Source organism: Clarias gariepinus, chromosome 8 (genome assembly GCF_024256425.1).
Source record: "Clarias gariepinus isolate MV-2021 ecotype Netherlands chromosome 8, CGAR_prim_01v2, whole genome shotgun sequence".
In the NCBI taxonomy this organism is placed as follows: Eukaryota; Metazoa; Chordata; class Actinopteri; order Siluriformes; family Clariidae; genus Clarias; species Clarias gariepinus.
Genome location: NC_071107.1, coordinates 25650001 through 25665009, shown reverse-complemented (window position 1 = coordinate 25665009; position 15009 = coordinate 25650001). Strand labels below are relative to the sequence as shown.

At 38.5% G+C, this 15009-nt stretch overlaps 1 protein-coding gene across 3 annotated transcripts in view; it reads left to right on the top strand.

Moving 5' to 3' along the window:
- Positions 1–15009, top strand: part of LOC128528632 (cullin-9) — a 38884-nt gene that overhangs the window by 1163 nt on the left and 22712 nt on the right. For all 3 annotated transcript variants that reach the window (XM_053501613.1, XM_053501612.1, XM_053501611.1), the window contains exons 2-15: positions 474–1121; positions 6927–7081; positions 7499–8071; positions 8152–8293; positions 8436–8626; positions 8783–9203; positions 10389–10581; positions 11433–11634; positions 12136–12326; positions 12719–12915; positions 13018–13255; positions 13564–13669; positions 13764–13991; positions 14840–14930. In XM_053501613.1, coding sequence (XP_053357588.1) covers positions 479–1121; positions 6927–7081; positions 7499–8071; positions 8152–8293; positions 8436–8626; positions 8783–9203; positions 10389–10581; positions 11433–11634; positions 12136–12326; positions 12719–12915; positions 13018–13255; positions 13564–13669; positions 13764–13991; positions 14840–14930 — 3571 coding nt within the window. In that variant the 5' untranslated portion in view covers positions 474–478. The remainder of the gene's footprint in view (positions 1–473; positions 1122–6926; positions 7082–7498; positions 8072–8151; positions 8294–8435; positions 8627–8782; positions 9204–10388; positions 10582–11432; positions 11635–12135; positions 12327–12718; positions 12916–13017; positions 13256–13563; positions 13670–13763; positions 13992–14839; positions 14931–15009) is intronic.

The window sequence follows — 15009 nt, the reverse complement described above, 5'->3', positions numbered from 1 at the left end:
GTACTTGTCCATCACAGAGCGCACTCACGCCTATTTACACAATATGGGCAATTTGCAAATGCCACTTAATCTAATGTGTGTGTTTTGGACTGTGGAAAGAAACCAGAGCACCCGGAGGAAACCCACCAAGCACGGGAGGACATGCAAACTCCTTGCACACAGACCCAAGCTGGGGGAAATCAAACCCTCGACCTTGGAGGTGCAAGGCGCCATTGCTAACCTCTAAGCCACCGTGCCACCTTCTCATTTATCCTTTTCAGTTTAATTTGCTGAACTTGTAGACAGTTAAAATTTATGTCAAAGTATAGCTTTAAAAAAGAAAAAAATATATATTTTTTATTTATTTATTTATTTATTTTACTTAACTTGGCCTAGTTGCCAGGACAGGACCTGGATGTTTTTGTATGTGGCATTTTTTTTTAACAATTTATTTCACACACTGATATGACATATTTTTTTAATTCAATTGACAGCTGTCATGGTGGGTGAGCGGCGTAATGGGAACCTGCTGGTTCAGCTTGGTTCGAAACAGCAGGCTTACCCAGAGGAGCTGATCCGTCAGAGACGTACCCATGATGGCCAGACGGAATACCTGATCCGTTGGAGCCTGCAGGCCGTAGATGATGGCTCTAGCTCGGGCAGTGGCGGCAACGAGGGTGGTGGCAGCAGTAGCGGTAACTCTGGCGTGGGAAGCTCTAGTGGCTGCACATCTGGAGAGAGTAAAACCGAGAATATCTTGATGTGGATGTCTACTGAGGATGTGTACGCCAACTGCCCTACGCTACTGGGAAAGCGACCTCTGCAGGAGGAGAAGGCGAGACCCAGTGGTCAGTTCTCCTCTGATGTCACCTTCGATGAGGTAGATCTCTGCGACATGAAGGAAGATGTTAAAAACCTAGTCGAGCGAGCACGGAAGCAGATGGCCAAAAACAATGATTTTGCAATTAGCCTCACACAAACCATTCACGTGCTGAGCGCTTATGCAAGCATTGGGTCGTTGGTTGGAGTCTTCAAGGAGACTGGGGCACTAGACCTGCTAATGGAGCTGCTGGGAAACAAAGAGCGACAGACTCGCCGCAGCGCTGGCAAGATGCTGCGTGCTCTGGCCTCACACGATGCAGGTATGTAAGCACTGTGAATGTACTGTTTGCCCACAACAGTCTAACCAATCATATCATATGTGAAATAATATGTTCTTTCAGTATACTTTTCTAAAAAATGTATTTATATAAATTTTTATAAATAGTACTGTTAATGCCAAAGCATCTAAAATCTCAACAGATTTGTTATCAATACCCTGCCTGGGTCTATGTATATGCATTAATAGATAATGAACAATAGGGAATGCCTACATTTTATAATTTTATTCCATAAAGCCATTTAAACGCCTAACAACCAGCACAGTATGGCTAAAAGTACGTGGACACCTGACCATCATGTCTATAGATGTCCAGTCTAAAAGCATAGGATTTAACACACTATTGCTCCACTCCTTGCTGTTTTAGAAACTTTTTCCAGGAAGGATTACCAATAGATTTTATAGCACACTGTGGGGGATTTTGATTATTCAGCCATTAGAATGTTCAATTTGTCCTAACAGTGTTCAGTGTGGTTAAGAGTCGGGCTTATGGACCTTGATTGGGGACAGTAGCCACCTTCACGTGGACAATGGATGATGCGTCTTTAACCTGAATGAAAACATTTTAATTGGTGATTCTAACTTAACTGATTACATGAATGCTAATCCAATAAGATGTGTATTTACATGCTCAAAGTATTTATTTATTATTAATTATATAAATAATAATATGAATAAAAACATTTTAAGTGGTTCTGTCCTCTGAGAAGCGTTTAATGTGTCTGTGATATTATGGGAGTAGTTTTCTGAAATTTTGAGCTTACCATTCCAACTGAGTTTGCTGGATGTGTACATGCTGCATTATTATTATTTTTTTATCCCGACTGGCCTATTATTCTTATTATTAACTAGAGGTTACCTACGGCTTTACTTGCTTACAAGTTATACCCACGGCAGATCTTGACGTTTGCGTGCCACCATTACCTGTGAATGGAGTGTGTGTGTATACAGTGTATATATATATATATATATATATATATGTATATGTATGTTCTGGTGGAAAAAATAGGCTCCGCAGCATAACGTGCCTTTTTAAATTTAATGTTTATTTTCAAGAAAAGTTGAGTTAAGAGATTTTTTTACATGAAACATTGTTTTATGATTAAATAAAAAAAAAAAATGCTCAGTGGTGAGACGAGGGTGCATGTCACAGAGCTTTTTTATTTCATTGTTAGCGTTGGGGATTTCTAGAGCTCATATTGAATCATGATCTGTACATTATGTTTTTCCAGTTTTAAGTTTGAATAGAAGTAATGTTCGTTGCCAAAATTAATGTTTTTGTTTTCGATTTGGTGATAATTAATCTTAGAATTAAATGGTTTTCAGCATGACCGTTCTGCTGAAATGGGTTGCACTTTCTGGAGGTTTCATTCACAAAGATTCTTTCATAAAGGAGCATTGTTAAGTGCAATCAGAAAGGGAGGGTTTTATAAGGAAACTAACTGAATTTTATCAGTAGTTTTATGATTGAGATGGAATAAAACCTGCTGCTCTTTGGAGCTGATTAAATAGTATTCTGTTTGCTCAGACTTTATTAAGCAAAGGTTTATCCACAAGAAGCAAAAACAGTATAAACACTCAACCGGAATGGAGAGTATTCGAGAACAAACAAACCAGTGAACTGGTTGTAGACTCTATAAGGCCTTTGTAAATTCTTTTAACAATAATACAGATCTGTTTTTACCTTATGTTAAAATACAGCAAACTGCAAATGTAGGATTTCTGCTTACACTAGTGTGTTTTAGTGTAGTATAAGTCTCCCTTATATGCCTATGCATGTGTTTCATGACTTTTAAATAAGTAGCACAGCTTGTTCATTCTGGATGATTCCATGTTCATCATATTGTTATTAGCAGAGTATGTGTACCACTGCTACGGTTCAGTGGAAATGAGCAAGCAGAAAGCAGGTTTATGATGATTCAGAGCTTCTTTTTTTTTATTCCCTCACACTCGCTCATTCACACACTCAACTCTCTCCACTACCTCTGGCACAAAAAGAGGACACAGATAAATAACCTTGAGAACATGCTACGGGGTGCACCTGTTACCTGCTGATTTGACTGCTGTACCCAATTCACAACTGACTCTCGACCATGCCCCTTGCCACAGTTTATGTTGTGTCCAAGGTGCAAACTGCAGTTCTGGAAAATGAGTCCAAAGCAGAAGTGCCAAAATGGAATAGACATGTAGGGTATGGATGATAAAGGTCAGTCATATAAAAAATTGAGTAAGCATATAAATAATGTTAGATATTTTAGCAGTTAATGGAAATTGATGCAACTAGGCATGTTTCAACCAACCTTTTATGAATTAAGAGGTTTCCTCCGAGTCTACTCCTGCCAACGACCAGAGCTTCCACAGCTGAGCTTCAGAAAACCAAAAAAACGGAGGGTTTGTGCTAGGGCTGGGCGGTTATACCTTTTTATACCGAATACCGGTGTGTGTGTTTTTTTTTTTTTTTTTTTTTTTTTTTAATGATATTTATTTTTCATGTGAGTACAAAGTGTCAGGAACACAGAGCGTTGGAACGACCCGCTGCGGGACGTTGTTTGAGAGGGGGATTATTTTGCAAACAATCTGTATGCGTCTGCATGAAAGCGGTGAAAGCACGGCCTGTGTGTGTTAAGCGGTGAACATCATGGGCGAAGAAAATGTCACAGACAAAGAGGAACTTCTTTCGAAAAGTCGGTTGTCGATTGTGTGGAAATACTTCGGCTTTAAAAAATCTGACGTTGATCAAACATCCATCATATGTAAATGTTGTTGAAATTCTTTTATATTTTTGATACTTGAATACTCTACTAGTCTACTGTTCCTGGGGTTGAGCAATAGTATTATTTATGCAAGCTGCATACTTTTAGTTTACTATTTATTATTTGTTTAAATGTGTGTATGAATATACCTCATCTTGAAGCAAAGTCCGTATGGATGCAAGTTGCCTTAGTGAAGGTTTAGTTGTTTGGGAAGTTTTCAAGTTAAACTTCTTTTATATTTTAAATACTTGAATACTACCTGGTTGGACTTGAAGTAATCTTATTAATGTTTCACAAAGTTAAAAGATTCACTCCTTTTGTATTTACCTGTTTCAGGTAATTTGCCTTAATGAAAGTCCAGTGAATAAAGTTTTCATTTAGCAGTTACAGGGGACATATTGTTTACATTGTAGCCAGCTTAAAGATGTTTTCAAATTGCAAAACTTGTACAATAAAGTGTTGTGTATTTTGACTGCAAGTCATGAATTCTGATTTCTTCACCTCATTACAATTATGAGTGCCACTGTCACCTCTTTGTGAACAGCAGCATTTTGTAAGACCAATCAAACCTGGGTTAATACTAGTCCAGTCAATGAAAGCCAATATCCTGCAGTAGGGATGCACCGAAATGAAAATTCTGGGCCGAAAACGAAACCGAAATTTTTGGATGCACTTGGCCGAAAACCGATACCGAAACCGAAAATGGCTTCATTAAAAAAAAACATGTTTAAAATATATATATTTTTGTTTGTATTAAAAAAATTTTGCATATTGCAACTTTGCTGTCCTCATCTGAAACTTTGAAGTGCTTCCAAACCGCCGACATACTCCGTGTTTGATGCGTAATGACAGCGCGAACAAGACGGGAGGATGGAAGAGGCGTGGCGACAATTTCGGCTTTTATTTTCGGCGCTTTCTTACGTTTCGGCCGAAACCGATAATGCTATTTCGGCCGAAAATTTTCGGCGGCCGAAATTTCGGTGCATCCCTATCCTGCAGTAATTATTCTCTAATTTATTAGGGAAATGGGGTTAACACCTAATCATGCATGGAAAAAAAAAATACCGTCAAATACTGTGACATGAATATAATTTTGGAAAATACTGTGATATAAATTTTTGGTTATACCGCCCAGCTCCAGTTTGTGCTATTCTTTTACAGTTTAAGGTTGTGTTTAACATTGGTGGATTAAATAACAAATGATAATTTAGAGTAATCATCAAATGAAATGAAATGGTAATAAATTGTGTGAGCGTTTGACTCTTCACCCCAAATACTCCTAGAGGTGTGTTTGGGGTTATTTGTCCTGTTCGGCAACAAATGACAGACTAACTGCAAGCCAGATGGAATTTTTATGTCAATGCAAAATGTTGTTGTAGCCATTAATTGTGTTGTCAGTTTTGCCTAAGTCACTAACAGTGTCACCAACAAAGCACCCCCACACTATCACACCTCCTTCTCCATGCTTCACAGTAGGAACCACACATTCAGGAACCATTTGTTCTGTACCAATGCTTCCTCTGCACAAGACAACTGATGGTATAGGCACAAGACAACTGATGGTCTAAAGCATGTTAAGAAGGCACGAAATGTCACACATTAACTCTGGTCAAGGCTCATCTGTGACCTGAAAACCATTCCAGGTGACAACCTTGTGAATCTGATGAGAGAATGCCATGAGTTTGCCAAGTTGTCATCAAAGTATAATCAAAGTCTAAAATAGAAAACATGGTACATGATTAAAAATATGTAAAAAAAAATATATATATATAAAAAATATATAAATAAACAGTGTAAAAGTAAACTAGCTTGCAGATTATCAGATGTATAAAAATCCGGCGGACCTTATCACAATTCATAAGAAATTATAAATTTGGACCAGTTTGTTATAATAGCATGTACACCTGTATGAATTGTTCTTTTAGCTCTTTTGTTGCACTGGCTTTAGCATTGCTCTTGTACTGTTTTCACACTAGGTATGATTGAATCATATTATGTCCAAGTATGTTTACCTGTGAAGAGGTGTGATATTTTAAGCAGCAATTGATCAGTCTTGAAGTTGTGCCGGAAGTAGGAAAAATGGGTAGGTATCCGGATCTGGTGAGACTTTAACAAGGGCCAGATTGTGATGACTTGAAGCTTGCGTTAGTGCATTTCCCAAATGGCAGGTCTTGTTCTCAGAATGCAGATGTTCCTGATATGCAGTGGTTAGCACCAAACAAATGTGGTCTAAGTAAGGACATCTGGTGAACCGGAGTCAGGGTTATGAGTACCCAAGTGTCATTCATGTGTGTCGTGAGCGAAGGGTAGCCCAGATACCACACCACACGTTCAGACGTCTTGCAGAGGCCGTGCCAGACAGGTCAGTGCTGTGAGTCTTACAGTCAGATCCCTGTAAACACGCATTTATACGCTGATTACAATGTTTAGTAATCTATTGAGATTTTTATTTTTTTTTTTTACCTAAAAAGCGGTGGCAGAACAATCGAACCATGAACATGTATCATGAGATTATTACAAATAGCAGCACTTGATTATACATTAAATATGCTGTTAATTCTTACTTAAAAGTTTACCAGACATTCCGTTAGCCTGTTGTGTCAAAGCCAGCATAGTTTGCATTCAGTCTTATTGGTTTCATCTCAGTAACTGTTTAAACACTTAAACACTCCTAGTTAGACAAGAAACTTTTAGTTTTTTTTTTTAATATTCTAGCAGTAATAACATTTTGAGAACACGTTAGTGTTCAGCGCTTCATTAAGAATGCATTTCATACACTTGCTTTTCATTTTATTTATTTTTTTGTATAAAACAAAATAAATCTTTTTCAAAAGTTTTTGTTTGAACCTGATTCCCATCATAGTTGTCTGTCTCTAAATAAGTATTGACATCATTCATGTCAAAGATTCATCAAATTTTGGCAACTTTCAAACATGTGCATCAATTTCCAGTTCAGGTACATGCTACATCATCACTCAAGGTCAATGGGTTTCAAACACAACACTTTTTAATTTTGTCCTTTTCTGCACTTCCAGGCAGTCGTGCCTATGTACTGTTGTCCCTAAGCCAGCAGGATGGCATTGAGCAGCATATGGACTTTGACAACCGCTACACCCTCCTGGAGCTGTTTGCTGAGACCACATCATCAGAGGAGCATGGGATCTCTTTTGAGGGAATCCACCTCCCACAGGTAAAAACCTCACAAAGTGTCTTTGCTCCTTTTTTTCCACTATGTTGCAACATCAAATTAAAATACGTCACATCATTTGACATCCTATTTTTTATTACCTTTTTGAAGTAACTCTTCATTTCTTTTTTTATATAGTCACTTCAAAAAGACTTTTTTGCATAGTTCAACTTGACTCATGGACACCGGATATCTTTTTTTCTTTCTTTCTGTTTTCATTTGCTTTTGTACATTTAATTTAGTTTCACTTTTTAAGGAGTATTGACTGCAATATAATGTTTAACAATAATAAAATAAACACTTGATCGTACCAAATGCCATACTTTTTTTTTTTTTCCAAAGAAAGTACAAGCATTTATGACATGGTCTGCATTCCTTAAAACATGCATTCCTTTTAATATTGAATGTGTTTCTGTATAGATCCCAGGCAAACTGCTGTTTTCTCTGGTGAAGCGCTATCTGTGTGTGACCTCATTAATGGACAAGCTCAACACCACAGGCGGGGAGTTGAGCACAGAGCGGCAGGAGCCTGGCCCCTCCTCTTCCACAGCAGCTCATCAATCAGAGCAATCACGGCTACAGCGGGAGTTTGAGTTTACCATGGCAATGGCAAACCTCATCTCAGAGTTGGTCCGAGTGATGGGCTGGGACCGTAACCGCCAGCCCCCAGTCGCGTCCCCTACAACATTTGGCGGACAGGAGGAGTCCGAGGCAGAGGTAAATAGGCGCACCCTGCGTTCCATCTTCCAGCCTCGTTTTTCTGCTTCTCCTGTTATGACGGCATCAGCAACACCAGCCCCTGCTCCACCCAAGAAGAAGACAAATGGTTTTAGGACCCGTACAGACTTCTCCGCACGTTCGGCTTATGTGGAGTATGTGCAGGAGACTCTGAAGAGCGGCATGCATGTTCGCATGCTCGAGGACTACGAGGAAGTCAGTGCCGGTGATGAAGGAGAGTTTCGCTACAGTAATGACGGCTCACCACCTGTCCAGGTAGACACATTGTTCTGTTTTTGCTTGTGTTTTTTTTAAACATTGTCAGGTGTGTGACAGACTTTGTGATTATGTTGTAGGTATTCTGGAACTCAATTTCCAGAACATACTGGGTGCACTGGCACATGATTGAGATCCTGGGTAATGGGAGCAGTGGACAAACTGAGAAAGAAACTCAGGAAAAGGCTTTTTCTCTAACTGAGACACTTAAACTTACTGCAGGTAGGAACAGTGTAACTAAAGAGAACATTTGAGGAAGGCAAACTAACAATGACTTGACTGGTAGTACAAAATTGATATAATTACTGATTTTTTTATGTAACCTTTAACCTTTCCTGTAACCTTTCCTCTTCCCATGTGACAGTGAGTCAGATGTTCTTCTTGAAGCCACCTGGTGGTTTGTACTCATTACCCTATCTGACGGACAGCTTGCAGGATGATGCAGACATCCTTACCCGCGCTGAGTGGTGGGAAGTGCTTTTCTTCATTAAGAAGCTGGAGCCAAAGCAGCAACAGGAGATCAACAACATCCTTCGGCAGAATCTTGATGAACAGGCAGTTACAGTTCTCTAATTCCTGTGTGCAAAGTTATGATAAAGAATGGACTTTAGGCAGTCATTTTTTTTCGTCAATGTCTAACTGATTTTTTTAAATTATGAAATGTTTTAAAGTAGACCTTTCATTTTTATCTTTTTTTTTTTTTTTTGTCAGATGGTGGAGCTGGATGAGGCCACTTTAATTCAAATGACTGTGTCAAGCGAGGTTGCCCGTAAGATCCTGCACTACCTGAAACAGACCCTGCAGGCCTCCTGTTTGGGTGACCTGCTCTGTTCACATGCCTTTGCCAAGCACTACTTGCGCCGTGGCGGAGCCAGGCTGGAGGATGAGGAAATGTTCACCGACAGCTCCCTCAACTCCACAGGGCTTGGTGGACAGGGAGCCTCTTCGTCTTTATCAGTTACAACTAAAGCTTCTACCTCTACTGCATCCTTCTCCATAAATGGCTGTGCCTCTAAGAAACCCAAGAAAGAGATTCCTGTAGATAATGCCAGCTGTAACAGTGACACAGAGAGTGAGCTGCCAGCAGAAGATGAGACCAAGTATCCTGAAGATCTGGAGGAAAAGATGAAAGGTGGGTTGCATTCGATGGTGTGACTGATAGCTTTCTAAGAGGTATTTTGGGTTGTAGGTTCTACACTAAAGAGTTTGTGTACACCTGACCATCGCACTTAAATACGTGGGCCTTGTGTAAATTCTTGCCACAAAATTTTAAGCACACAAATGTTTTAGATTATGTGCTGTAGCGTTATAATTCCCTTACACTGGAACCATGCAGAAGCCATAATTGTGACATTTGTTAACCTCAGTGAACTATTTTCTGTGGCAATGGTATGAAGTATAAAATAAAGTACACAAAAAACTGAAAAATATCCAAAATAGTCATCAATAGTTTCTATTTCTTTGCCATGACTTTTGTCCTTTTTAATGTTTACACTTTAAAATCTTTACAACATCCAGTCAGTGCGTTTTGACTGAAAGCAGATGCTGGGCTTACATCGCGGATTTAAAGCTGAAGGTTTTCAACTCATCCCTTTTGACTTGAATGCTGAGTGGATGGAGTGTGTTTTCCTTAATTTTTTTGTGACAGCTAGCGACAAGTTTTCCCAGATGATTTTATGGTAGTAATATTGTCTCAGACTAGTGGAATTAATCTTTGTAACAGTACACATCGGAGCCCAAATTTTCTAAATCACTGAGGTCTATAGGCAATAATTGTACACACCTACTGTCCATTGGACGCATTTATAAAGTAATAACTGTAATACAGGCTAGATTCCCGTCTCTGCGTGAATGGAGTTTGCACGTTTTTCCCGTGCTCGGTGGGTTTCCTCCGGGTACTCCGGTTTCCTCCCACAGTCCAAAGACATGTAGGTTTAGGTTAATAGGTTTTCTCAAATTGCCCATAGTGTGTGAATGTGAGTGTGTGTACCTCTGTGTGCCCTGCGATGGATTGGCGCCCTGTCCAGGGTGTACCCCACCTTGTGCCCTAAGTCTCCTGGTATAGGCTCCAGGCCCCCACGACCCTAAATACAGGATTAAGCAATCGATTGTTAAAATAATCATTAGTTGCATCCCTAAAATGGTGTATGGTCCTGTGTGTACAAACGTTTGACCACATATTGTATTTATCTATGCAAAAACAAATACTAAATGTCAACTGTATATTCAATAACCCAGCTAATCTTTGTGCTTATGACATTGATTTCAGTTTGGAAAAAATCTTAAATGTTCTTTTGTTGTCACATCTTTCCTTCAGTGTTTAATAACCCGAAAGTGCAAGGTAAGAAGACAGCCTTGGAGAAAATTGGAGAGGTTGTGGACATAATGAAAAAGAATAGCTCTGACTCTGGACAGCTGCTTGCTGGCATGAAGTTCATCTGCAAGGTCCTGGACGAAGAGGGACCTCAGGAACGCAGCACTCTTAGATCAGACTCAGCACAGAGCATCCGGTGAGGCTCATGACAGTTTAGACTTTGTTTAATTAATATCAGGACTATAACTGGGTAGAATGTTTAAACATAAACCTGATGTGTAATTGCATCTAATTTTGAATTGGTTAAAATCCATGCTCACGGACCCACCTCAGGAGTTCTGACATGTATTTTAGCTGCATGTTTCTCCTAGGTTACATTTGATAACTAAAACTCCTCCCAACCACTGATGTGCAGGCCTAAAAAATATGTTGGGAAGTTTAAAGCATCATAAAAAATCATAAATTTGTATACAGCAACCCTTGAATATATTACAGCAAATGGAGCTTAGTTTGGCTAACTAGGACATGTTTGACTGACAGTTATTGTAATAAAGGATTGTTGTGACCTCAGTGAAGTGGAGTTGTACATAAATTTAAACATTCCAATGCGGTTATGCTCCATATCACCACTTGTGGAGTGGGTTGCTGCTGGTTCAGTCAGAATACTCGTTTGGCACTATTGCTCACTTTACTCTAATGACCCAAATGTCATCAACTAATTAATATTAAAATCTGATTAAAATGTTGTCATTTGATTTAGTTTTAATATTAATCCATTTATTTTGCAATTGTCATTTAAATCTGCCAGATAATTTGAATAATGATTCTAGTCAACAAAGTTAATTAATCTATTGGGACTATCAAAATTATTGATAAACAATAAACCAACCGTTATTTATTTATTTATTTATTTATTGTACATGAAGGAAGAGTAAATTTTATATATATATATATATATATGACAGTAGCTACTGAGTGTAAAATAATGAAATTTCAAGTAATGCTGACCTGCTTGCTAACTACTCACACAGTCTTTTATTTCCTTAGGGACAAAGTCTTAAAGATACTGGTTGAGATGATTGGTAGCCAACCAAAACAAAATGCCATTATGGCTTTGCTTCTAACTCGCAGCCTAATGCTCAAATATGAGTGGCGGGTTTCTTTTGCTACAGAGGGAGGAGTGAAAGCCATTTTGTCATGCATGCAGGAATACTCCACTTGTACGCGAGTGCAGCAGATCGCACTAGCAGTAAGTTCCTCAGTCATGTCCACATATTGTCGTACACTTAGCCTCTCTCTTTTGTGCTGTGCTGACTGGTAATTGTCCATGTCTGACTGACAAGTCCATGGTAAGACAATAGAGCAAAACACAGTTGTGAAGTACAAGCAATATAATGTTATTAAAATAATGCAGATGATAACTGAAAAGATGATAGAAACTGAAACATAGAATTTACTATATGTATAGAGTATTTCAAGCAATACTCCTTTTATTGTTCAATATTAAAGTCATTACATGGTTTATTTCCCCAAGTCTGAATGTTGCCAAATAGTTCAAATGATTTCAGGGATCAGTTTACATCCATCTATCAGGCATCAGTTTTCACAGTCTAATAAAACTTTTCTCACCCAATAGTATATCTAACTGCTATCTATTTTTTTTCAGTCTGAATTTAGTCTTTGTTATATTAATGGAAAACAGTTATCTAAGTGAGTAGGATGACCACAACATTTTTTTTTTTGCCCCCAGACCTTAAAAGTCATCACTGGTGCCAGTAAGCATGACCTGCGCAGTGTAGGAAGCTGCATGCCTCTCTCTGAATCTGGTACTCAGATGATGTTGGAGATCTTTGCTAGCATTGGCTCAGCAACACCTGAAGGATCAAAGGGCCTACTTGGAGCAATTCCATCTGCTATTGATCTCATGCTTAACACACCTGGGTAGGTGACTAACCAGTATTAGTAAACTTGGTTCTGTTACATAAAAGCACATTAAAGCAGCAAGTCTTATTTCTGACTAGAGGTTTCTTCTACTGAATATTAATGATAAGTTTTTGTGTAGTTATTAAGTTATTGCTACTTAAGCTCTCCACAACTCTATATTTGTGTGACTCTTCAGAATGTTTTTGGGAAAGGTGTATATGGTTCCAAAATGAATGGGAGAATATAACTTTCATTTATTTTGCCATTGTCGTATGTCACTGAGGAATATGTCTTTTTGTGATGTAAAATATGTTTAGAACTTTTATTTTTCTTGATTCTATTAAACAGTAAAGCATGTGATTATTGGACTGATCATCTAATGTTGTTGTTTTTCCCCTCTGCTTGTCCAGTGGGGGCCTGTCTGTACGAAATGGTCTTTTGGTGATAATTATGCTGATCTCCAATCACAAGAGCCTGGCAGAACAGCTGGTGGCCTGTGACATCACCACTGTACTCAGAAAGTGCCTTTCTGGTCACAGCTCTGAAAGCATGCTGGCTATAATTGCCCTGACGCACATCTCCAATGTTCACAAACTGGAAAAAAAAGGTACTATAACTAGAAATTTGTTTGGTTGTTTGGGTATTTAAGGTGCTATTATGTTTTGAACAAAACCTGTTCCGACGGGAGTTTTTTTTTTTCCCCTCGTAGAGTCCAAGGAGGAGCTTGACTTCAAGGACACCGAGCTGAAGATGTTAGTTGTAGGTCTAAAGGAAATGACCACCACCAAGGAAGTAATCCAGACCCTGGAACAACTACTGTGTGATGAAACTTCTCAGTTGGAGGATGAGAGGAATGAAGTGATGCATAGCAGAGACACTTTTCAGGACCTGGTACGCCTCATGGACCAGCACAGAGTCGAGCGCTCAGTACAGCTGTCCATTCTCAGGCAAGGAGTTGATATTCTCAAGGTTGTGCTTAGTGTGTGTATATGTCCTGAACATCTAAGAAGCATCTTTTGTCTAAAACAAACCTTAGTAAATATTTTACATGTACTTTCTAAACAGAGTGGTTCATTCCCCCAATGCAATGTGACGTGAAGCTGATTTTCTTTATCATGATTTGAGACTTCACTGGATAACTTGGTTCATTGGTTGCATCTGAAAACTAAGCACCAAAATTGTGTTAGAAAGGAAAAAAAGTAATAAATTATAGAAATTACTCACTTTGGTTATTTTTTTTTGATTTTGGTAACAGAATCCTGAACAAGTTCTTGGATAATTATCAGGAGGATTTGCTACCATGGCATGAGAGCATTGAACCTTCCCTCTCGTCCATGATAGCCTGTATTAATGACAGAGAGGTAGCTGTTTGTCTCCACATACATACTTATTTGCTAAAACCTGTTTCTTATGTCAGCTTTTTTAATATTTCTATGTCTTTCCCTTAACATCTAGGCTGTGCAGCAGTTTATCCGCTTCCTATATCGGCTGGCTTCTCTGAACAAAGACTATGCTGTAGTTATGTGTCGTCTGGGCACTAGGGAAGCACTTGTCAAAGCTTTAGACAAGCATAGCACCAATTTGCTACTGGTCACCGAGCTACGTGACCTCATTAACGATTGTGAAAAGTATGCCAGCCTTTACAAGAAGATGACCACTAGTGTGTTGGCTGGATGTATACAGGTTGGAATTGTTTGTTGTCTGAGGCCTACCAAGGGCTGTCATTTCTAACAGAGTACTGGAAATAATTTATTCAAATTTTTTATCTAATCTATACTAGGGTTGTCAACTAATTGCTTTCAGTTGCAACAGGGGTAGAAATAGATAATTACTTAAATAATGTACATTTTCAGTACCATAAGTGCTCCACACATGTATTTTCACTTTTTGAAGATAAATTACACTAGCAAATCATTATTCTGCAATTGAACCTGCAAATGTAATATAATGTGTTCATTTGCTGCAATAAATACCATGAGAAAGTATCAATTTTAACTGTTACAGCACCCATCTACAGCTATCCAGGTTGTCGCATCATGAACTTAGTATTATGTGCTGTTATCTGCCAATAATAACTCTCATTGGTTCACAGATTGTGTGGTGTGGCACGAATTAAACGTTTTAATATTGTTCAAACAGTGCAACAGCATGTGGCCACTATCAAGTATCTGCGTAATGCTGGAATTTTCTATGGAGTATTTAACGATGAGGCCAATTCTTGCTTTTTCATTTAAATATCCATTTAATTCATATTAAATTACTCACAAAAAAAACAACTAAAAAACAACTTGACAGTTGCTTAACAACCTGGATACAGTAACTATAGCCTACGATTTTAAAAGAGAGAAAAGGTGATTTTAAAACTAACCCATTATGGTTTTAAAGTGATTTTGTACATTATCGCGTTAATTGTGACAATCCTAGTATATACTGATCTAGTATGAGTAAACTAAATTCATCACAATGATCAGAAATGGTTACCAAAAAAGTAAATCATATGTGATTTTCTTTTTCTTTTCCCCCCCAATTAGATGGTTTTGGGCCAGATTGAGGAACATCGACGCAACCATCAGCCCATTAACATCCCTTTTTTTGATGTGTTCTTGCGCAACTTGTGCCAAGGTTTGAGAATGATGACACCACAAAATGTTCTTGAACATGATTAAAGCATAATATAATTGAAGTCAATTTAAGTTTTAAT